Source organism: Nannizzia gypsea, genomic scaffold (genome assembly GCF_000150975.2).
Source record: "Nannizzia gypsea CBS 118893 supercont1.1 genomic scaffold, whole genome shotgun sequence".
In the NCBI taxonomy this organism is placed as follows: Eukaryota; Fungi; Ascomycota; class Eurotiomycetes; order Onygenales; family Arthrodermataceae; genus Nannizzia; species Nannizzia gypsea.
In genome coordinates, this window is record NW_003345201.1 from 5273348 (window position 1) to 5295013 (window position 21666).

At 49.3% G+C, this 21666-nt stretch overlaps 8 protein-coding genes across 8 annotated transcripts; 4 read left to right on the plus strand and 4 right to left on the minus strand.

Annotated features, from left to right (window-relative positions):
- Positions 1 to 166: 166 nt before the first annotated feature.
- MGYG_01951 (hypothetical protein) lies at positions 167 to 697 on the minus strand (the record flags this gene model as incomplete). Its single annotated transcript, XM_003177842.1, has 3 exons — positions 167 to 244; positions 302 to 429; positions 487 to 697. The coding sequence occupies 3 exons, from the start codon at positions 695 to 697 to the stop codon at positions 167 to 169; spliced, it is 417 nt and encodes a 138-aa protein (XP_003177890.1).
- Positions 698 to 1039: 342 nt separating this feature from the next.
- On the plus strand, positions 1040 to 2219 carry MGYG_01952 (delta-aminolevulinic acid dehydratase; the record flags this gene model as incomplete). Its single annotated transcript, XM_003177843.1, has 2 exons — positions 1040 to 1255; positions 1311 to 2219. The coding sequence occupies 2 exons, from the start codon at positions 1040 to 1042 to the stop codon at positions 2217 to 2219; spliced, it is 1125 nt and encodes a 374-aa protein (XP_003177891.1).
- A 745-nt stretch (positions 2220 to 2964) lies between these two features.
- Positions 2965 to 5410, minus strand: MGYG_01953 (nodulation protein L; the record flags this gene model as incomplete). Its single annotated transcript, XM_003177844.1, has 2 exons — positions 2965 to 4229; positions 4375 to 5410. 2 exons carry the CDS (start codon positions 5408 to 5410, stop codon positions 2965 to 2967), a joined length of 2301 nt encoding a protein of 766 aa, XP_003177892.1.
- A 3417-nt stretch (positions 5411 to 8827) lies between these two features.
- Positions 8828 to 10325, plus strand: MGYG_01954 (salicylate hydroxylase; the record flags this gene model as incomplete). The annotated part of the gene is made up of 3 exons (XM_003177845.1): positions 8828 to 8953; positions 9036 to 9838; positions 9947 to 10325. The coding sequence occupies 3 exons, from the start codon at positions 8828 to 8830 to the stop codon at positions 10323 to 10325; spliced, it is 1308 nt and encodes a 435-aa protein (XP_003177893.1).
- A 1381-nt stretch (positions 10326 to 11706) lies between these two features.
- MGYG_01955 (exportin-1) lies at positions 11707 to 15627 on the plus strand (the record flags this gene model as incomplete). Its single annotated transcript, XM_003177846.1, has 11 exons — positions 11707 to 11772; positions 11858 to 11887; positions 11957 to 12029; positions 12094 to 12165; positions 12230 to 12942; positions 13005 to 13776; positions 13850 to 14320; positions 14379 to 14611; positions 14716 to 15094; positions 15157 to 15328; positions 15387 to 15627. 11 exons carry the CDS (start codon positions 11707 to 11709, stop codon positions 15625 to 15627), a joined length of 3222 nt encoding a protein of 1073 aa, XP_003177894.1.
- A 145-nt stretch (positions 15628 to 15772) lies between these two features.
- Positions 15773 to 16751, minus strand: MGYG_01956 (DUF689 domain-containing protein; the record flags this gene model as incomplete). The annotated part of the gene is made up of 2 exons (XM_003177847.1): positions 15773 to 16080; positions 16142 to 16751. The coding sequence occupies 2 exons, from the start codon at positions 16749 to 16751 to the stop codon at positions 15773 to 15775; spliced, it is 918 nt and encodes a 305-aa protein (XP_003177895.1).
- A 386-nt stretch (positions 16752 to 17137) lies between these two features.
- On the minus strand, positions 17138 to 18778 carry MGYG_01957 (oligosaccharide translocation protein RFT1; the record flags this gene model as incomplete). The annotated part of the gene is made up of 2 exons (XM_003177848.1): positions 17138 to 17996; positions 18054 to 18778. The coding sequence occupies 2 exons, from the start codon at positions 18776 to 18778 to the stop codon at positions 17138 to 17140; spliced, it is 1584 nt and encodes a 527-aa protein (XP_003177896.1).
- Positions 18779 to 19153: 375 nt separating this feature from the next.
- MGYG_01958 (replication factor-A protein 1) lies at positions 19154 to 21242 on the plus strand (the record flags this gene model as incomplete). Its single annotated transcript, XM_003177849.1, has 6 exons — positions 19154 to 19185; positions 19242 to 19387; positions 19445 to 19535; positions 19588 to 20131; positions 20187 to 21079; positions 21152 to 21242. The coding sequence occupies 6 exons, from the start codon at positions 19154 to 19156 to the stop codon at positions 21240 to 21242; spliced, it is 1797 nt and encodes a 598-aa protein (XP_003177897.1).
- Between the last annotated feature and the right edge of the window lie 424 nt (positions 21243 to 21666).

The following is a 21666-nucleotide window of genomic DNA, read 5'->3' on the forward strand; positions in this document are numbered from 1 at the left end:
CATGGGATCCGGCCGAACCTTATTTACCGGATGCCTATCTCTTTGATGTGTTGGATCCAGTCTGACCGTGTGAGCTGTGCATCAAACGCTGAATTTCCCTGTTGGATCCGGAGTTTGAAGCGGTTAATATCCAAATCAACTCGGGTTTCCCGTTGCTTGCTTGGCACTATTTCTTATTCTTCGGAATCCGTTCATAAGCGTTTGGCCTTGGTTTGCGTTTCTGGTGGTCTGAGCATCCGGATCCCTGGTTGAGATATGCATGTTAGAGAAGCTCATGTCTGGCTAAGGGGAGAGCGCTTACCTTGTGAGAATGCGCCTTGTCTGATCGTCCGTCGTCGTCGGAAGAGTCATCATCGAAATCTGAGTCCGACGACTCTGATTCAGAGCTACTTTCGCCCGCGGGTCGTGGCTTATGATAGATACAACAGACTGTTGTTAAAGCAGTAAGCAGACTGATCTAGTAGTCCCTCGGAGACAGCGACGTACCTTTTGAGCGTTTCCTGCCCTGACCTTCGTTGTCGACAACATCCTCTGCCCATTTTATACGTCTCTCTTGTACCGGCGGCTCGTTACTTTGCTCTTCTGCTTCTCCCCTTAGCCTTAGAGTGCCTGTCAATGGTAGGCCACCCCGCTCTTGGGAAGTGGTTTGGGTGTTTGACGCCGTTCCCGAGGCGTTTTGCGCTGAAGTCCCGAGCATAGCTGCTGTATGGTACTCGGGATACACTTGTAGAGGTCTAAACAACAAACAGAATAAAAGGTATAACGCTTTTCTCGTACGGAGGTGAAGGGCCTCGTCGAAATGCTTGCTGACCTTTAAACCATCTCCAACTGGCACATGCAAGAAAAGAGAAAGACGTCACGAGAGGTTTTGGCTTCTTATCGCCGATGACTAATCATGAAAGACTAAAAAATTGTCCCGCCAGCTGAAGAAAAAAGGCTGGGGTAAGGGAAGACGAGGATGAAGCGTCTCTAATTGACGAAGAGCAATAAACAAGCAGAAGGAGGAGAGGGAAAAAGAAGGACATAATTGATATTGAAGATGTCGTTCTCTAATCTCGTGTCGGACATTGCATTCAGAGACTCCCAGGGCGATGAGCGTATACCCAGAGGCCCTCGCTCTCACATTGCCGCTCCATCTTCATACCAAAGCACCACCACAAGCGTCAGCATCTCAGGGAGCATTTCCAGCCAGCTTCATGCTGGATACAACCACCCATTGACCAGAGAATGGCAGGCAGAAAGGCAATTAACCAAGGTAGGCTCTGCTTCTGCTGTGTATCTTCTACCTCCATACTAACCAGTGCGCCCAGGCAATGCTCATGTACCCCCTCTTCATCACGGACAGACCCGACGACCAAATTGCCGTCCCCTCGCTACCAAACCAGTACCAGCTGGGCCTAAACAGACTAATTTCATTCCTTAAACCGCTAGTGAAAAAGGGTCTAAGATCCGTCATACTCTTCGGTGTACCGTTGGCTCCTGGATCCAAAGACGCTCTGGGAACAATGGCAGACGATCCTTCCGGACCAGTGATACAAGCCATTCGTCTGCTACGCAGTACTTTCCCATCGCTATACATTACGGCAGACGTGTGTATGTGCGAGTACACCTCGCACGGCCACTGTGGTATCCTGCGCGAAGACGGATCATTGAACAACACGCTCTCCGTGGAGAGAATGTCTGATATCGCTGTGGCATATGCACAGGCAGGAGCGCACTGCGTTGCACCCTCTGATATGAACGACGGAAGAGTCAGGGCAATTAAGCTTAAGCTTATTGAAGCGGGGATTTCGCATCAGGTAGTTCTAATGTCCTATGCGGCGAAGTTCAGTGGTTGTCTTTACGGGCCGTTCAGAGACGCGGCGGGCTCGACGCCTTCGTTCGGTGATAGGAAGTGTTACCAGCTCCCGCCTAGTGGCAGGGGATTGGCGAGGAGGGCTATTCGGAGAGATATTGATGAGGGAGCGGATATTATCATGGTGAAGCCTGCAGGGGCGTATTTGGATATTATTAGTGATGCGAAGGAGCTGGGGAGAGATCTTCCTGTTGCTGCGTATCAGGTGAGTGGGGAGTATGCGATGATTCATGCAGGTGCGAAGGCGGGCGTGTTTGAGCTTAGGGCGATGGTCATGGAGAGTATGCAGGGTATTCTTAGGGCTGGTGGGAGCATTGTGACGACGTACTTTGTTCCGGAGCTGCTTGACTGGCTGGAATCTTAAGGCTGTGGAATGTCGGGTTTTATAAGTTCGATTTCGGGGATAGAGTGATCAAAAGAAGTTAAAAAATAAAGGATCAACGGTCGTGATGATAATACATAATATGTATATGGATAGCAGGACATACCAGGAAATATAAATTTCTTCACAAGAGCAATAAATCGACTACGATACATAAACACATTAAACGGGGAGACGGACGGATGGACAAGACAAGAACGCCATTTTCATCAACGCCATTAAACCAGGGAGTTAAATTGGCAGTAAAGGGCGTAATGGGAGTAAAAGGTATATGCTCACCGGGCCAGAGCATAGAAGATAAAAGGGTCAAGGTCCGGGCAAAGGAAGCAACGAAAATAACAAGCAGGAAAACAAAAACAGAACTGAGAGTGTATCGAACATCGCAACAACGGAGAAAGGACAGCAGATAAGGAGATTGACGTTTGGTGAAGAAGGAAGATAGCAACCGTCCAGAGAATGCAAAATGCCATTCGCCTGATATTGAATTTGAGTTTATGGTATTTTTTTCCCTCCTTCCACCCTTTGCGCTTTTTGTAAGCAGTCGTGGCTAGCATAAAATATGGGGAGCAATGAAAAATCGAGCATCAGAGATAGTAGTATATAGTATATACGCCAAAACAGGGCTGCATGAGAGATGTCAGGGGCTGTGGCAGTAAAAAGTAACGACAACAACAGAAGAAGAAGGAAAAGTGATTATTATGGAGGATCACGATGAGGCCTGGTGCCTTTAAGGGTAGTTTGGCTTCAACCCTTGGAAGCCATAGGGCAGAATCTGCGAACGGACCACCTCGCCAGGGGCAATGTAGGCGCCACGTCCGAGCGTAACGCCGGGAAGAATGGTGCATCCGGCGCCGATCCAGCAGTCTTCGGCGATGACGACGGGACGGCCCTGGTACCTTGACTGGGAGCCCTTGCGTTCCTGCATGCTGCCGATAGCCATTGAACTGAGAATGGTGACGTTGGGGCCGATCCAGGTGTGGGCGCCGATGTTGATGGAGCAGTCATCGGCGAAGAAGCAATTTTCGGAGATGAGCACGTCCTCGCCAATATTGATGTTGTAGCCGTAGTGGCAGTTGAAGGGCGACTCGAGCACAGCGCCTGGGCCGAGGGAGCCGGTTGGAGTGCTGGTTGATGGTGGAGGAGCGTCTGGTGATGGTTCAATGGGCGGCGGTTGGAGGATCTGGGTGAGCAGACGGGTCTTCTCTGCAGAGCTGATGCCGTAGAGAGGGTTACCAGCGTTGGTGAAGCGCCAGAGAGCAGACTTGCACTGTTCACGATCGCGGACGAGTTCGGGGTCGAATGGGCGGTACTGTTCGCCGCTAAGCATCTTTTCCTTTTCGGATTTCTCCGTGGGACCCTCAAAGGGGACATGGGGCTCCATGCTGCTGAGGGCGAGGCGGGCCTGGGTGGGGTAGTTACCCGGGTCGACTCGAGGAGGAGCGTGGTTGGGACGCGGCTCCATGTTTGGCTGGAACACGGGGAGTCCAGGTTTTTGGTGCGCGTTGTTTCCGGAGCCATTGTTAGCGGGACTGTTGTTATTGTTATTATTGTTGGTGCTGGCGTTGTTAGCGTGTGAGTGGTGGTAGTCTGACTTTGGCGGTTCGGGACGCGACATGTCAGCCATGACGGGTCCGTCTCGGTACTCCATTTTGGGACCCGAGTCCTGCATCATATGGTGGTTGGCAGCCTGCCATGAGCCCTTCTGCCATGCCACGCGAGCAACAGAGCTGTTGGGGCTGGTCATGTAAGCCTGAGCTCGTTCGCTCTCTTCGACCGAGACCGGCCTGGCCTTGCTTCCGTCGGGAAGCATGGGGCCGCCTATTCGGGAATCATGGCGTTGGGGGCTCATGTCCTGCATGTACATGCTCGGTGGTTCAGGATATCGGTCCTTGGACTGGAGCGGGATGGGGCCTTTGGCCTGGGATGGTTTCTGCCAGGTGCTACGGACCGAGTATCCTTCGCAAGGGAAACCGCCGCGGATGCAATTGTTGCCTGCAGAAAAGTGTCAGAATACGAGTTGAGTTATATACAACATTTTTAATTAAGAACAAGGGAGAACGAAAAAAATAAAAAAACCACTAAAAAATTAAAAAGGAGAAAAAAAAAATTGAAGGACCAAAAACTAAAAAAAACTTACAAGACGGATGTTGTTCGTCGCACTTCTTCTTCCTTCGTCGGCAAGTCATGCATCCGGTCTTGGTGCGGTTGCTGAAGACTCTCTTTCGCTTTGGCGCGACCTGGGAGCCGCTGGGAGACTGGCTCTGCATGTTGTGAGCCGACGAGCCGCCACCTTGCATCTCCATGGTGGAGGCATTCTCGGAAGGGGTCTCGCTCTGGACCTCGCGCTGCAGAGCCTCGGCGAGCTGAGCGTCGGATGCATCCATGTGCTGCTGCGGCTTGGAGTGTCGTTGCGAGTTGTTCATCTCGTAGTCCCAGGCGACATTGCTGGTGCCTGGCCTGGCCTCGTCTGGGCGTTCAACACTGGTATATGGTTGTTGTTGCTGCTGTTGCTGCTGTTGCTGGTGGTGATGATGGTGAGGAGGATGTTCCGAATTGCCATTTGCGGCCGGCGGCGGTGGTTGTGAGTGAGGATGGTCAGCCGGCAGCGGGCCGGGAGGGCTCCGCACAAGGTCAGCGTGGTGGCTGTCTATGCTGGATCGCTTGCGCTTGTTTGACGCAGCAGCATTGCTGCTGTTGTTGGCACTGTTTGTATTGCTGGCGGCGGCGGCGACGGCCGAGGCAGTGGCAGCGGCAGCGGCAGTCGCGGTGTTGTCCTGAGCTGAGGCATCGGCGTGATCAACCGGCGAGTCACGAGACCCGTCCGCGCTTGCTGGCTTATCCGAGAGAGGCAAGTTGGCGCCGTTGCTGGCGGCAGCGCTGGCAGTGCCGCCGTTGTTCCCGCTGCTGTTCCCACTGGCATTACCGTTGCTGCTGCTGGTGGTATTACTGGTACTGCTGGTACTGTTGTTGCCGGCGCCGGCGTTGTTGTTGTTGCTGCTACTCTCGTCGCGAGAGGGCGACGGACGCATGTCAGCCTGCTGCCCGTTCATGAGCGAGCCCGAGCGATCTCTGCCGTTAACCGCGGTGAAGCTGGAGGGACTCTGTTCTGGACTGGCCTCAGCCGCGATCTCCCGGCTGCCGCTGGGCAACGGCGCAGGTGCGACGACCGACATGAGGTCGAGGATGCAAGGCAGTCAAGCAGTCCTTGTCGCTTAATGAATGGGGAGGAGGAGGAAGAAGGATGATAGTACGATGGAGTTTTTGGTCGATGGTTCCCTGATGCGACTCGTCGGGGGCGGGCGAACAATGCGACGAGACAAGGGAGAGAAAAAAAAATATAGAATAAATATAAAATATAGAACAAAATAAAAAAGAAAAAGAAGGTGGAACGAGACGCAAAGCAGGCTACAGAACGCTTACTTCATGTGCTCCGTACCATAGGAGGTGGGAAGCAGGCGACGGGAGAGAGCGAAAGGGGGTAGAGAGGTGGCAGGACGGGAGACGCAGCGCGAGAGGAAGGGCAGTAGGCGAGCGAGGCGAGGGTTTAGGCGCGAAGGAGGGAAGAAGAGGGAAGAAACAGAGAGAGGGAGAGGGAAGAGGGAAGAAGGAAGAGAGCGAAGGGAAAAGAGAGCGAAAGGCGAAGGGGGGAAGCGACGGCGCTAGTGAGAGGGCCTGCAACCGCCGGCGCTGGGGGCAACGGGCTGGCGGCAGCAGAGACGAGAACGCTGCTTAGTTAGCGAACCTTAGTCGCAGCCGGAGGCCGTAGTCGCAGCCGTAGCCGTCGTCGTAAGTCGCAGCGCAGTCACCGTCATGGAGGGCGAGGGACGGACCAGCATATCCGCATCCACATCCGCATCCGCATCCGCAGCAGCAGCATCCACACTCGCATCAGCAGGCCAAGCAGCCAACAGGCGTCGAGAGCGAGATAACAAGTCCAAAAAAAAGGGCCCCAAAAGGCAGGGAGAACTTAACGCAAAAGCAGCCGAAAGGGAACGAGCTTTTACCGCCTGATGCTGATGGGTTGGTTGGGTGGGTGGGCGGCTGGGCGGATCGCGCATGGGGGGGGCGAACTTTGGGCGCTGCCAGGCCGGCTAGTTCGACGAGGGCTGCGCTGCTGCTGCTGCTGCTGCTGCTGCTGCTTGTCTGAGGCTGGGCTGGCTGTTGGCGCGGCCGCTGGTTGGCTGCCTGCCCTTGCCCTTGCGCTGGCCTCTCGCTGCTGGCTGCTGGCTGCTGCTGCTGCTGCTTCCCCCTACGCACATAACAAATACTAGCTCTTGCCCGCCTGCTTGCCCGCCTGCTTGCTTGCTGCTTGCTACTTGCTTTCTTGCTTGCTGGCGCTGGACCGGCGCTCCCGGGGCATCCCGACGGGCCCCCGCTACCACGACTCTACCGCTGCTCGGTAAGGGCCCCCCCTTTCGCCTTTTTCTGCTTCTTCTTCTTCTTCGGCTGCTGTTCTTCTTTTCTTTTCCTCTTTCGCTTGCTGAGCTTCTCCCTTCCTTCTGCTGCTTCTATCTGCGTCTCTCCTGCGACTTTGGCTTTTCTCTCTCTCTTTTCCTTGCTGCGTTCCTTGCTCCTTGCTCCTGCTGGGCCCTTGTCTAGCCACCCCTGGGCGCCTCCCCTAGCGCGGCCCCCATTGGCCAGCAGCAAGCCAGACATCGCCCGCGCCCCCCTTCCTTGCCCTTCTCCCCGGCCTGTCCTCCCCCTTTGGCCGGTCTCTTTGGGGGGCTGACAGGGGGTGGGCCACCGCTGGCTTCAGGCTTGCTTGTCTCGCTGTGCCTCGTTCGTGTCTCTGACTGGCCGCGGCCGCCCTGGGACCCTGCTGCGGTGCCGCGACTAGCGGAGTCGCCCGCCAACTGCCGCTCTTCCCTCTCCCTTTCTCTTGTCTCTTGTCTCTTATCGACATTTTTGTTTTTTTTTTTTGTTTTTTCTTTCCTTTTGCTTTTGCTTTTGCTGTTCTCCTTCTTGTTCTTCTTTGACCCTCAGCCCAACCTGACATTCGACGTCGACATGGACATTTTATTACTACAGCCTTACGACACGTACAAAGTACGGAGTACGGGGTACAAAGCATGGAGTATTACGTACCCTCTCGCAGATAATAGGATACGGTCGTCGTCTGATGGAGATGATGGTAGCAAGCAAAGAGGCAGACTGTCGGATATTAACTCTCGTCCCTATAAATAGCCCGCCAGTCAGCCGCTGGCGACTTGTTTTAGTGGCGCCTAAGGGGAAGTGAATTAAGGACCACACGGAGAGAGGGTGATCTCCCTCTCTCTCGCCCTCCAGCTCCCACAGGCTGGGCGGGCAAGACCCTTTTCCCGACCAGCTGGTGGTCCGCCCTTGTGCACGACGGGTTTCATGTTTGACTTCCCCTTCGCTTATTCTAATTCCTTTTCTTCCTCGTCTCTTCGTCTCCCTCGTCTCCTTCTGATATACTCCGTAGATGGGTTGGGGGACCTTCTCGACATGTGACCTGATTACTCATCACTTATCACCTTCCTATTTTAATCATTATGTAATATATTCGGAACAATATATCTCCTTGCTTATGTAATGACATTACAAACCTCTTGCTTATATAAGCGAACTCGGCGCTTCGCTTCTTCCCTTCGGCAGTTGTTTGGCCTTCGACAAGCCAGGAAAAAGCGATCTCGACCTCTAACTTGACCGTTGGATGCTAGCTCGGGCAAACTAACTAACCTCACCGTCGTTGCGCTTCTCCATCTGCTGTCTTTCTATCTTACACACAGGCTCCACGTCCACTAGCCAACACGGCCCAAGCATGTTCTCCTCTTACTCACCCCCTGGATGGTCGTGGTCTTGACGCTGCATGGCATTCAAATCTGTCCTGACTTTGCGCCGCAACCCTCTTCTAACGGGTATCTCCTCCGAAGCTCCTGCTCGATGACCCCTCTGTCCAGACCTTAGGGGACCAGCGTCACTAGATACCCTTGCCGTCCTATTATATCCTGTTGTTTATTGTTTTTTTCCCCCGTCCTTTTCCCACCCTCCAGACCGTTAGTTTTGACTACTCGGGCGGATGGGTTAGCGAGGATGAGCGACTATTTTGCAGCCGTTTGTAGATGCCCAGTCTGCTAGTTTGCCATTTTACCTCTTGGTAGTTCAACTTAACTATCAATCCCAACAAACCTCTGTCTCTTCCTTTTCGGACTTGCATAACCCTCTTGCTTCCTAACCATGCTGCGGACGGATTACAGAGAGACCCTGCTCTGCTAGTTACTAGTTAACTTGTAACTTATATATATGTGCAGTGGGTACGTCCGAGACGTGCGTTTGAACTGTGAATTATCTTTCTTCTTTCTTCTTTCTTCAGACCTTTGTCTTCATTATTTTCATTTCCTCATTCATACATCCGCTCAAACATACCTGGTCCTTTTTCTTTTTCTTCCTCCCTTTCCGAGTGGATGAAGCTTGGTGGGCTCGTCCTCTTTCTATTTTCTCTTTCCCACCCCCCTCCCCGCTGCCGAGCCAGCATATACTCACTCTCCTATATTCTTTTTTGGGAACATATCTCCTCTTTTGATTTTGCTTGTCATACTCTGACGGGTTGAAAATACATATCATTTATCATGCATTCTCCTTGTTTCCATGTAGCTATAGTTGGTGCTGGCCTGGGAGGGCTGGCTGCTGCCATTGGTATCGCTCGAGCTGGCCACAAGGTCACTGTCTTGGAGCAGCAGGCAGACGTTCAAGAGGTAGTTTTCTTTCCCTCACTTTCGCTTTCACTTTATCTCTCTATTTCTTTCAAAGCAAATATATCTAAACAGGTAGATATAGGTTGGTGCGGGCATACAGGTCCCTCCCAATGCTTCGTACATTCTCCAGAAATGGGGGCTCCTACCCGAGGCAGAACAAGCGGCCGTTCGACCGAGGGACTTCATTGTTAGATCATACCGAACTGGCAAAGTGCTTTGTGTTCAGAATGCTTTTCCCTATACCTTTGAACGCTATGGCATGCCGTACCTACATATCCACCGGGCAGACTACCACCGCATCCTCCTCCGCGAGGCAAACAGACTTGGAGTTGATATACGTCTAGATAGCACCGTCATTGGCATCGATTTTGACTCTCCTGCTGTCCGCTTGCTGGACAAGCCAGATTTTCACGCTGATGTAGTCATTGGTGCTGACGGTCTTCGGTCCGTCTGCCGCCAGGCCCTGCTCGGCCACGCTGATCCTCCCCAAACGACCGGAGACATGGCCTATCGTATCATTGTGCGAGGAGAGGATATCAAGCGCGATCCAAATCTCGCTGAACTGGCTGAGAGACCCGGTATGACCCACTGGATTGGCCCGAATGGGCATGCCGTGTGCTACTCCCTCAAGGGCGGGGAGCTATTGAACCTCGTCCTCGTCTGCCCGGATGATCTGCCGGATACCGTGAATCTTGCCGATGCGGACCCCAACGAGATGAGAGCTTTCTTTCATAACTGGGACCCGCGGCTAAAGTCTCTGCTTGACCTGGTCAAGACAGCCCAGAAGTGGCGGCTACGGAATAGCGGAGAGATGGGCTCCTGGTCCCATCCAAGTGGGAAGTTTGTCTTGCTTGGTGATGCCTGCCACGCCACTCTGCCGTACCTGTACGTACCTTTTCTTCCTTTTTCTTTTCCTTTTTCTTTCAAAGCAGCCTCGCCCTTTCTCTCCTTTATTCCGGGGCTAGACCTTTTTTAACATAACTATTTGACCAGCGCCCAAGGAGCTGCCCAGGCTATAGAAGACGGCGCTGCACTCGGCACCCTATTCAAGCGAGTCAAACACCGTTCCCAGCTGCGTGATCTTCTGGCCGTATATGAAGCCACGCGCAAAGAACGCACCTCCAGGATTGTACAGAGCAGCGCCGCGCTGCGAGATATCCTGCACATGCGAGACGGTCCCGGCCAGCGCAACAGGGACATCAAGCTTCACCAGCGGAGCCCCTTTGAGCCGTATCCTATTCCGTGGATCGATCCCAAGTTCCAGGCCTATCTCTTCGGCTATGATGCTTTTTCCGAAGCATCTAAGGCTTGGGATAGGTATATGGATGGCGAAGACACCACGTCAAAACCAAGAATTCATGCCCATCTATAATGACGATAATAATAATACTAATAGTAATAGTCGACGGCCCGTTTCCTTGTTAATGAAAAAAGTATTTGCGTTATTTGCCCCATGTGTATACCTTATGCAGGGACGAGATATTGGTTACATTCCCCCTTTGATCTTAATAAAAAGTTGCTGATTAATATCATTTTGTTCACTACCTATTTAATCTCATACCTCACGTCCGCCTGCGTTCTTCTCCTCTCGAGCCCTCAACCACCTTATCTAATGAACATTCGAACCCATGCACAAGTCAACCATTTGATGTAAAGGTACTTGATTTTGGATATTTACAATGCTCTCAAAAGATAACATACATTGAAGTCATTACACGATCTCAAAGTGATAGTGTCGTATTAAAGCTTTGGGCAATGCTCGGCTACCACGGTCGCCCGTAACTCTGTCAGTAAGAGGTGAATATTTAGCGCAACGTTCAAAAAATAAGCCGCCAACAAGCGATTTTTGATAGCTTAGCCGCGGTCCTTCCAAATCCAATTTGATAGGTGCCTCATCTTCGTTTTTTACTACTGCTGCTGCTTTCAAAAGGGTCAAATTCCGACATTTAGCCTGCTGTGGCTACTGACCGATAGAGCGTAGACATGTCTCTCTAGTGGAAAGAATTTAGTAACTAGTTATCCTCCGCTTCTTCTTGCTAAACTAGGGCCTATCGATGTGTAACTAGCTAAGACTCACCAGCTATCCCAAGATTGTGCTAGACACTGTCCGAGAAATACGGGGTACTATCGCTGTCTTATGGCTTGGAGTAGCATCTTACGGTGTTTCAGCTGATCATATCTATCTATTTATCCATCTAGACTAGCTACCCAGGTACAGAGTAACAGCTTGTATCCTCCTCCTTTCCCTTTTGCGGCGCTGACTTTCGAGGTGCTGTCGCTGACTAATCTCAACCGCTGACTAAGCCATCATTTGTTTTTGGGAGTGGGATGGGCCTTTTTTGTTTTGGCGTCAAAGGCAACAACCTTGAACAAGCAGCGACTCTCGCAGCCAGACAGCATTGTGCCCATCGATCGCACAGCCTTCTTTCTCCAGACAGGGCATCTTCCAGCTGAATTGCACCACAGTCAGCTCGTCTCGTCGCCAGCGAGTCTATCACGAACCGCCTGGCTACTGCTATCCACCGGCGCTCTCTCGCTCTGTGCCCCTCCTCCCCTTCACCTCCTTCTCCGCCTTGGTTCAACGGGCTTTTGCTACTCTCTCTCCCTCCGTCATCCACGGCCCAGCCACACCTCCATCAACACATTACGAAGACGATAACACCGTTTGCTCGTTTGTTGTGGCCGGATTTTTTTGGACGGCAGTGCTTGAGAACTGGGCCTGTCCCCCCTTTAACCCTGACACTTGATGCGCCATGTCGGTCTCTATCCAGGAGCTAGATAACACCGTTCGGGCCTTCTACGAGGGAAAAGGCGAAGCTGTAAGTCCACCTCCCCCGTCCGTCAGAGGGGGTGTTTGGCGCATGTCAAGTACAAAGCGATGCTAAATCTTTCGTCTCTCTTTAGCAAAAACAAGCACAGCAAGCTCTTACTGAGGTACGCACACATTGACAGGAGGTATCCAGCTTCTCTACATAATGCATCGTTTTAACCGAGACCATTCAGTTTAAACAAAATCCCGAGTCATGGGTGCTCGTCGGCAATATCCTCCAGGAGTCTGAATATGTCCAGACCAAATGTATGCCCTCTTCCGCCTGTTGCCCACCCTTGTAGAATTTCTAGCGCTAAGATACGCTCATTAGACCTTGCTCTTCAAGTCCTCGACGATGTGATCATGACACGATGGAAGGTTCTCCCTCGCGAACAGTGTCAAGGTATGGAACATCGACCTGCATAGGGAGCCTATAAAGCTATTCGCTCTGACCAAACTACCATTAGGCATCCGAAATTTCATCGTCAATTGTATCATCGAACACTCCAAAACGGAGGATAAACTGAAGAGCGAGCGGGCCTTTCTCAACAAACTTAACCTCGTCTTGGTGTCTATTTTGAAGCAAGAATGGCCTCACAATTGGCCAACCTTTATCAACGAAATCATATCCTCATGCCACACGAGCTTGTCGATATGCGAAAACAACATGGCCATCCTCCGTCTGCTTTCCGAAGAAGTTTTCGACTACTCTCAGGACCAGATGACATCTACGAAGGCCAGGAACCTGAAAACAACCATGTGCCAGGAGTTTTCCGCCATTTTCCAGTTGTGCTCAGAAGTCCTGGATACTGCAAACCAGAGCAGCTTAATCAAAGCTACCTTGGAGACTCTGCTGCGATTCCTGAACTGGATCCCACTGGGATATGTCTTCGAAACGCCCATCATTAACACTCTCCTCACGCGGTTCTTGGACGTTCCCGAATTCCGCAACGTGACACTCAAGTGCCTTACAGAGATTGGGAGTCTTCAAATTGGCCCGCAGTACTCATACGATGAGAAGCTTGTCCAGATATTCACAGATCTGTTAACAACCGTGTCCAAGATCATCCCGCTATCTCTGGATTTGAGGGAAACGTATGCGAACAGCAATTCCCGGGACCAAGAATTCGTCCTCAATCTTGCTCTTTTCCTTTGCAACTTTTTCAGCGTTAGGTTACATGTAAGTAAACCATACATGTTCCACCGCTTGGGGCTTTTATTTTCTAACTCGCCGCATTATAGCTTATCGAGAAACTCCCCAATAGAGACTACCTTACTCATGCGCATTTCTATCTCATCCGAATTAGTCAAATTGATGACAGAGAAATCTTTAAAATCTGCCTGGAGTACTGGACTCGATTGGTCCAGGAGTTGTATGAAGAGATGCAACAACTTCCAATCACTGATATAAACCCATTGGTCAGCATGGGAGTGAGCGGACTGTCCAACGGCGGTGCCCCCCACCCAAGTACACTTGCCAACTATCCTCTTCGAAAGCATAAATACCAAGAAGTTCTCACCAGTCTGAGAACTGTTATGATTGAGAAGATGGTTAGACCAGAGGAGGTCTTGATTGTTGAGAACGACGAAGGTGAAATTGTACGCGAGTTCGTTAAAGAGAGTGATACTATTCAGCTGTACAAAACCACCAGAGAGTGCCTTGTCTACCTTACCCATTTGGATGTAGTAGACACAGAAAACATCATGGCCGACAAGTTGGCCAAGCAAGTTGATGGAACCGAATGGTCATGGGCTAACTGCAACACACTCTGCTGGGCCATTGGGTCTATCTCCGGAGCCATGAATGAGGAGACTGAGAAGAGATTCCTCGTTACCGTCATCAAAGATCTTCTCGGTCTGACAGAGATGAAGCGTGGCAAAGACAACAAAGCGGTCGTGGCGAGTAACATCATGTATATTGTCGGGCAATACCCGAGATTTTTGAAAGCACATTGGAAATTTTTGAAAACAGTTGTCAACAAGCTTTTTGAATTCATGCATGAAACCCACGAAGGTCTGTGTTCCCAATGAAACCAAAAGTTGAAGACCTCATGAAGATATCATTTGCTAACAACGAGAAATAACAGGTGTCCAAGACATGGCGTGTGATACGTTCATCAAAATCGCGAACAAATGCCGACGGCATTTCGTTGTGTTGCAGCCTAGTGAGACTGAGCCGTTCATAGACGAGATCGTGGGATCAATGAGAAAGATCACCTGCGACCTATCCCCTCAGCAAGTCCACACCTTTTATGAAGCTTGTGGCTATATGATTTCAGCCCAAGGTCAGAAAGGAGTCCAGGATCGTCTAATTGAAAATCTCATGGCTCTGCCAAATGCCGCATGGGATTCAATCATCAGCCAGGCAGCCCAAGACCCGTCCACGCTTCAGAATGCAGAAACAATCAAAATTGTTGGAAATATAATGAAGACCAACGTTGCGGCTTGTACCTCCATTGGCAGCTACTTCTATTCGCAGATCGGGCGCATTTATCTGGATATGCTCAACATGTACCGAGCATCTAGTCAGCTCATTTCAGATGCCATTGCCGCAGATAGTAAGCATTCCCGTATTAAATTTGATTCCCTCGGGCATTTACTAACGTCCTATAAAAGCAACTGGATACGCCACCAAAACGCCAAAAGTGCGAGGGCTGAGAACAATCAAAAAAGAGATCCTGAAGCTTATTGACACTTATGTCGAAAAGGCGGACGATCTCGAGATGGTCAACTCTAGCATGGTCCCGCCGCTTCTGGAGGCTGTTCTTCTCGACTATAACCGAAATGTGCCTGACGCCAGAGAAGCAGAAGTGCTGAATGTGATGACAACGATCATCCATAAATTACACGTATGTTTCCCCGGTATACAATATTATGCAATTTTGCAGCTCTCTGGCCATATATCATGTCTTAAGAGTACTCTTATTTCATCATTTGCTAATATCATACTTAGAACCTCATGGATGATAAAGTTCCCATTATTATGGAGAATGTCTTTGAATGTACGCTTGGAATGATCAACAAGGATTTCCATGAATATCCCGAGCATCGTGTAGGGTTCTTCAAGTTGCTGCAGGCCATCAATCTTTACTGCTTCTCTGCTCTCCTGAAGCTGGATACCAGCCAGTTCAAATTCGTCATCGATTCGTGCATGTGGGCTAGCAAGCATGATAATAGAGAAGTCGAGAACACCGGACTCACCATGTGTCTTGAGTTGATGAACAATATGGCGGACTCTGAACCCCAGACGTCAAATGTTTTCTTCAGACAATTTTACCTCCCGATATTACAGGATGTCTTTTTCGTGCTCACTGACACCGATCACAAGGCTGGTATGTTGATTTTATATCATATATTGACGCATTCAAGTACTAACGTGTAATTTCTTGTCTAGGCTTCAAATCTCAGGCAATGCTTCTTGCTCGCATGTTCTATTTCGTGCAGTCAGACAAGATCCGGGATCCCATCTATGCCCCTGACCAGGCTCCTGCAGGGACATCCAACAGGGATTTCCTCCAGGAGTATGTCGTAAATCTGCTACAGAGTGCCTTCAAGAACTTGCAAGAGTATGTCATATCTCCCTTTCTACTGATCAAGTATCGCGTTGATATTAACAATTCGTAGGGCTCAAACGAGACAGTTTGTTACTGGACTATTCGTTATAAATGACGACTTCAACAAATTCAAAACCCATCTGAGGGACTTCCTCATTTCCTTGAAGGAGTTTGCGGGTGATAACACGGAGCTGTATGCTGAAGAAAGGGAACAAGAACTGAAGGAGGCCAAGGCCGCTGAACGAGACCGAGCGATAAAGATAGGCGGACTTTTGAAACCCTCGGACATGGACCAAGAGGATGAGCTGTGATGCACAGACCTGGATGCTCTCTTACAACATTAAAAAAGAAAGACTACCTTACGGACCCCAGCTTTATGTTAAAAATCCTTGCTCTATTTTCATAGGAAGTTTGTAAATCATAACAGGCTATATCTCAGCGGTGCGTGATTGCATTCTACAATTGCACGTCGTTATCAAATAGTTTGACTTCTTCACCTGGTTTGAACGGCGGTAGCCCAATGTACGGACAGCCATCACAACGGAAAGCGTCTCCTAGGGAGCAATTTCCACAACTTCCGGTTTTCCCCTTAACAGTAAAATCTACCTCTGCTATTTCGCCAGAGTTCAATTTCAAGGCGGATAACTTTTCGTCTGCATTTGCACGCTGGGCCTTATCTTCTGCTTGGAGCTTCTGAGCTAGCCCGCAGGTACAATCCTTACACGCTCTTCTGCGTTTGCCAGCTTTGGGCCTGCACTCTGGGGCTATAGATTATTAGTTAGCCTTGAGCGGTATATATGCGCGCATAGAGAAAGGTTGTCTTACGTTGTATGATTGGTCTCTCAAGCTCATCCGCATCAATCAGTTCATCCTCGTCAATTAGCTCCTCATCATCATCTCCATCCGGGGTATTGAATGCATCGTTTGTGTTATCCAACGTCACTATGTTGTTCTGGAGTACTGCTGGCTGTTGTTCATTCTTATTTGTATTGGCATCTTTCTTAGGCTTCCGGCTTTTTAGCGAAAATGGCAATGAAATTGATTGCTCTTCAAACGCTGGCTTTATCAGCTCTCCCTTATCATTGATCATTAGGCCACATAGTATAGCTTCTGTACGGAGAGGTTCTTTAATAGAAGTAGAGGATTCGTCTTGATATTTCATTACTCCGCCTGGCTGTAGTGTTCGAGTGATCCGTTGTAATGCGTCTCGTCCCACCAACCGCTCGCTCTCCGCATTTGTTCCATCGATGCCTGTGAGCAGTAGAACTAGACTGTAGGCAGACTCTGGGAGAGATACAAGACCAGCGGCGAGGCGGTCTATCATTTGCAAATCTCTGGCATTTTTATCATATTGATTGATAAGTTCGGCTAGTTTGTCAGGGTTTGATGAGAGGGAGGGCGGGGACAGCAGCAGCACCCGAGATAAGCCACCCATGACGACGGTAGATGGATTGTTCCTAAACGCTTTGGATGTCACTGCGTGCGATATCAAGTGGAAGAAAAGCCGTGGACAGTAGAATGAACTACCTCTAGAGTCTTTTAATTTCAAGAGTATGACTGATAGCTAATAATTAGTTAAGTGGCAAGGATTACAAATGGAGATAAGAATGGTGGGCTTTGTCTTTTGGCCAAAGCTGCATCACGTGCTGATAAGACGATTAAAGTTATCCTGATGACTAACTACTACGTACAGGTAGTTACCACAGGATAGCATGTCATGGCTTGACTTGACCTATCAGTTGTCGTATATATCCTCTTTCCAGATATAAACTATCTCCCATCAGTAAAAGGTAATAATAGACCATGAGCTGAGGATAATACTTACATGGAAAACCCAACGCATATTCCTGTGGTTGCTACCTTAATCAGGTTTTCCAGATCTAGGCCTCCAGGAACGCTTGTATACCTCAAGGATAACCAGCCAATAGCTCCTGTAATGCAGACACCTAGACTGGGCAGAACTTCCCTGACATGGAGCTTGTTATCATGATTTTCAAAAAACCGCATGATAAAGAAACTGCTCCAGATTATACGAGCAGCCATGTTAACCAGGTTCGCCCATAACAGCCCGTATACCCCTGACTCCGTGATTTTTAGGAAGACGTATGCCGCGACAACAAAAACCGCAGACAATATCCCCATCCACTTGGTCTGTTGCCGTAGCTCGGAGTTTGTAGCCGCAGCAGAGACGAAGGCTTCGGTAATGCCGTTAACTGCCAGAAAGGGTATATAATAGCAGTACGATGATAAAACCTGCTGAGTTTCGGGAGAGTCCCAATGAGAGCCAATAATCAGCTTAATTGCAAGGGGAACAGCCGCAGGACCAACGGCGCCAATCGCGACGCAAAGAACGCCATATCCTCGTAGGATGTTGATAAATTGTGATTTTACAGCCTTGACCGACTTGTCAACAGCGCAGCCACCTTCTCTTATGCCCAGGAGTTTGCTAAAAAGGTTGCGGCTGTATTCTTCAATTGGCTGGAAAACCATTCGAGCAATTAGGCCGCCATAGTTTGACGCCAATGCGTACTGCCCTTGAATCTCAAGGCTTGCCAGCGACGCAAGGATGACAGAGTCACTCTGTGTGAGGATATGTTTTGCGACTGACTGCATATACAAGTTCATGCTTAACGTTAATAAACGTTGAGGAATAAATGAAAAGACAAAATTGGCGTGATTACTTCATGGAACATTAGCCTTCGCAGAGATTTGGATCAAGGTGAGAATGCAGACTCACACGTTGCCAATACGAACAGGATATAAATGGAACCCGAGTTTCTGTGCTAGTGGCTTAGCAGCAACAAAATATCCTGCTAGCAAGAAAGTGGCATATCCGAGTTGGCCAAGCGCAATAGGGAGTATTCCTGCATTCCCGTAGCTTCGGCTTATAATTAGTACAGAAGCGCAGCTAAAGAATGCCCTAGCCACTGAAGAAATCATCTCCACTTTCGCTCTTGTACCATAGAGCATTCTCTGTTGAACCACCGCAAAAAGAGGTTCTGAAAGTAGTTCTAACACAGTGGCCAATTGAACTATCAAGAAACTTATTCTTTCGATATGGCCAAGCGTGTTATCACTTTGACCTAAGTTAAGGTAGAGTGTGCCAAGTACGTATGCCATGGGAAGACCCAGTGCTATCGGAACATACGAAATGTTCACAACAGCCTGACTTGCAGTACATTCTTCTTGGTTTTTGGCATTCTTAGGGCGTTGATCAGTTGCATCGGTGTCTGAGGCCCTTGTGGCCTGAGCTGGTTGTCGCTGCGCAGCTAGCCTGATACTTTCCCTTGAAAAGAAGAGAACAGTGATTGAATATAGCTCGATCTGCGAAGCAAGGCCGAAGGCATAAGGCGTGATGTGCCTCAGGAGAATTTGGTTTGCTAGGAATGTGAGGCCACGAGAGACCACTTGAATAGCAATCAGGTAGATTGGACCCAGAGCTAGCCGAGAACCTGGCGCCATGTTAAGACGCGAGAGTTTCAAACAGTATGTGCCTCAAGGCAGTTTAATAGTCCCCAAGGGACCACAATGCATTGAAGCGCAGCAAACCCAGGATATCAAATGTCAACTTCGTTTACCAAAGACATGGATCGTTTGGAAGTTTGAAAGAACAAACACGCCAAGAAATAATCACGTGAGTTTAATTGGCTGGAGCCTATAGAACGCGTCGCGACAAATTTTTCTTAAGTAATCCCCCACCAGAACGTCCTTTCAACGCGTCTTTCTCGTCAACGGGGAAGTCTGACGGAGTCAACTTCGACTTTTCCACTCAGCAGCACCAACACTCCACCGGGGGCTGAAGACATTGACTGCACCGCTATCCGTACGTTTTTGAAGATGGCCAACCAAATATCTGTGGGCGCCCTGAGGTAAGGAACCCGCTGAATTAAGTAGTTTGCTGCTGGCTAACCAACGTCTTTCACAGCGCCATGTTCGATAACACGAAACAACATGATCCTCAGCCAATACTGCAGTGTCTGCGGATAAAACCAGTTGTTGTGCGGGAACAGGACCGTTACGGTGTGGTCTTTAGTGATGTAAACCATTTTGTTCGGACAATGCTTCCTACCCGTATGTATTATGGTCTATTAGCCGCTTTGCTTATCACCTAACTGTTTTCCCGTATAGAGTTGAATAACTATGTGACGGATGGGATACTTCGACGTGGTTCCTTCGTTCGACTGACCAATTTCCAAGTGAGCGTTGTGAAAGGCAAACAGTGAGTGAGCTTGTTGCATATAGTTGAGGCTCTCATACTGAATCATTTCTAGCCTTCTCATAATCATGGGCCTTGACGTCCTCAGTGCGCTAGGCGAGGCGGAGAGAATTGGAGACCCAAAACCTTTGGAACCAAAGTCCGGGGATGAGATGGGAGGCCAATCCACCACTCTTTCTAGTAACGAATTTTATAATGCACCACAGACTCACAATCCGCCACAACACTTCCAAAATGTTCAGCGACCTCGGCCATCCGGCACGGCCCCCAATGCGAACATATTCTCTATCGAAGCTTTGTCCCCATTCGCTAACAATAAGTGGACTATCAAAGCTCGTTGTACGCACAAATCCAACATCAAGACATGGAAGAACACATTTGGAGAGGGAAAACTTTTCAGTGTCAACCTGCTGGATGACAGTGGCGAAATCAGGGCTACTGCCTTCAAAGACCAGTGTGATTTGCTCTACCCTGTCTTTGAAGAAGGTGCTGTTTACTATATCTCGAGTCCTTGCACGGTCAAGATGGCAAAGAAAGAGTTTAGTAACGTGAACAATGACTATGAACTCACCTTTGATAGGGATACGGTCGTTGAAAAGGTAAGCAAGAACGCATCCAACCGTAAACTAAGAACCCCCTAACTTTCGTGACTAGGCCGAAGATCAAAACGACGTTCCGCAGATTCGCTTCAATTTTACTAGCTTAGGAAATTTACAGTCAATTGACAAGGGAACAACAATTGACGTGCTTGGGGTATTGAAAGACGTTGATACCACTTCACAAGTGACTTCTAAAACTTCAGGAAAACCATATGACAAGCGGGAGCTCACGCTTGTTGATAATTCTGGATTTTCGGTCCGTCTAACAGTATGGGGAAATACCGCCACTACCTTTGACACACCGCCCGAGTCGGTTGTTGCATTTAAAGGGGTTAAAGTATCTGATTTCGGAGGCCGCACTTTGAGTCTGCTAAGCTCGGGCACGATAACAGTTGACCCTGATATTGAAGAAGCACACAGATTGAAGGGCTGGTATGATGCTCAAGGAAAGGCAAACTCCTTCACTGCCTATTCCTCTGGAGTCACTGGAGGTGGTGGTGGCTCGTGGCCCACTTTCAAGACCATCTCTGAGATTCGAGACGAAGAGATTCCTAGTGCAGATAGCTTTGAAAATTTTGCGCTAAAGGCTACCGTAATCCATGTGAAAGACAACCTGTGCTACCCTGCCTGCCCCAACGAGGCATGCAAAAATAAGAAAGTGACACGGGGCGACTCAGATCAGTGGCATTGTGAGCGGTGCGAAAGGTCGTACGCCAACCCCAAATATCGTTACATACTTTCACTCAATGCCTCTGACCATACTGGCCAAATCTGGTTAAGCTGCTTCGACGAAGCTGGCCAGATGATATTTGGCATGACCGCGGATGAATTGATGAGAATCAAGGAGGAAGATGACGCAGCTGCAAATGAAATAACTAAAGGAGCAACCTATTGCACATGGAATTTTAAATGTCGAGCAAAGCTGGACACCTACCAGGAGCAACAACGGTAAGACCATTGGCCTCATCCCCTCTATGCTACTACCATCCACTTTGACGCTAATATTCTCGTCTCTTGCAGAACCAGGTACAATGTTTACGCAGCTACGCCCATTGACTATTCTACAGAGGCCGACCAGTTATCCAAATTGATCGCGTCGTACAGTATTTAGTAGGAACACATGCATATTTGACCCGAGGGTATTATCGAGTTTTAGATGTTAGGAGTAGTTTGAATAATAGCTATCCCTTCAACTAGTGATTTGTAGCTTCTAGGCGACCCCTGACTAAGTTTCCACCAGTCCTGAAGGGCTGCTTACTCATCCAATCAGGTGACTCTTTGATCACATGGCGGAGAAGACGAAACTCCAAAACGAAACTCCAAAGGCCCAAAAGAAGGAAAAGCAGCAACAAACAACAACGATAAGCGACGTGAGGGACTGAAAGCGAGAAGAGAAGACAGAGCCCCTACACTCGCAAAAACGAGCCCATTATGTCTTTACTGCAGCTGGTCAAGATCAAATTTCTGTAAAAATGGAAATATCTTGAGCTTCTGCGTCTTGACTTGTCTGATTTCTACAGCCACTTTGAAGGACA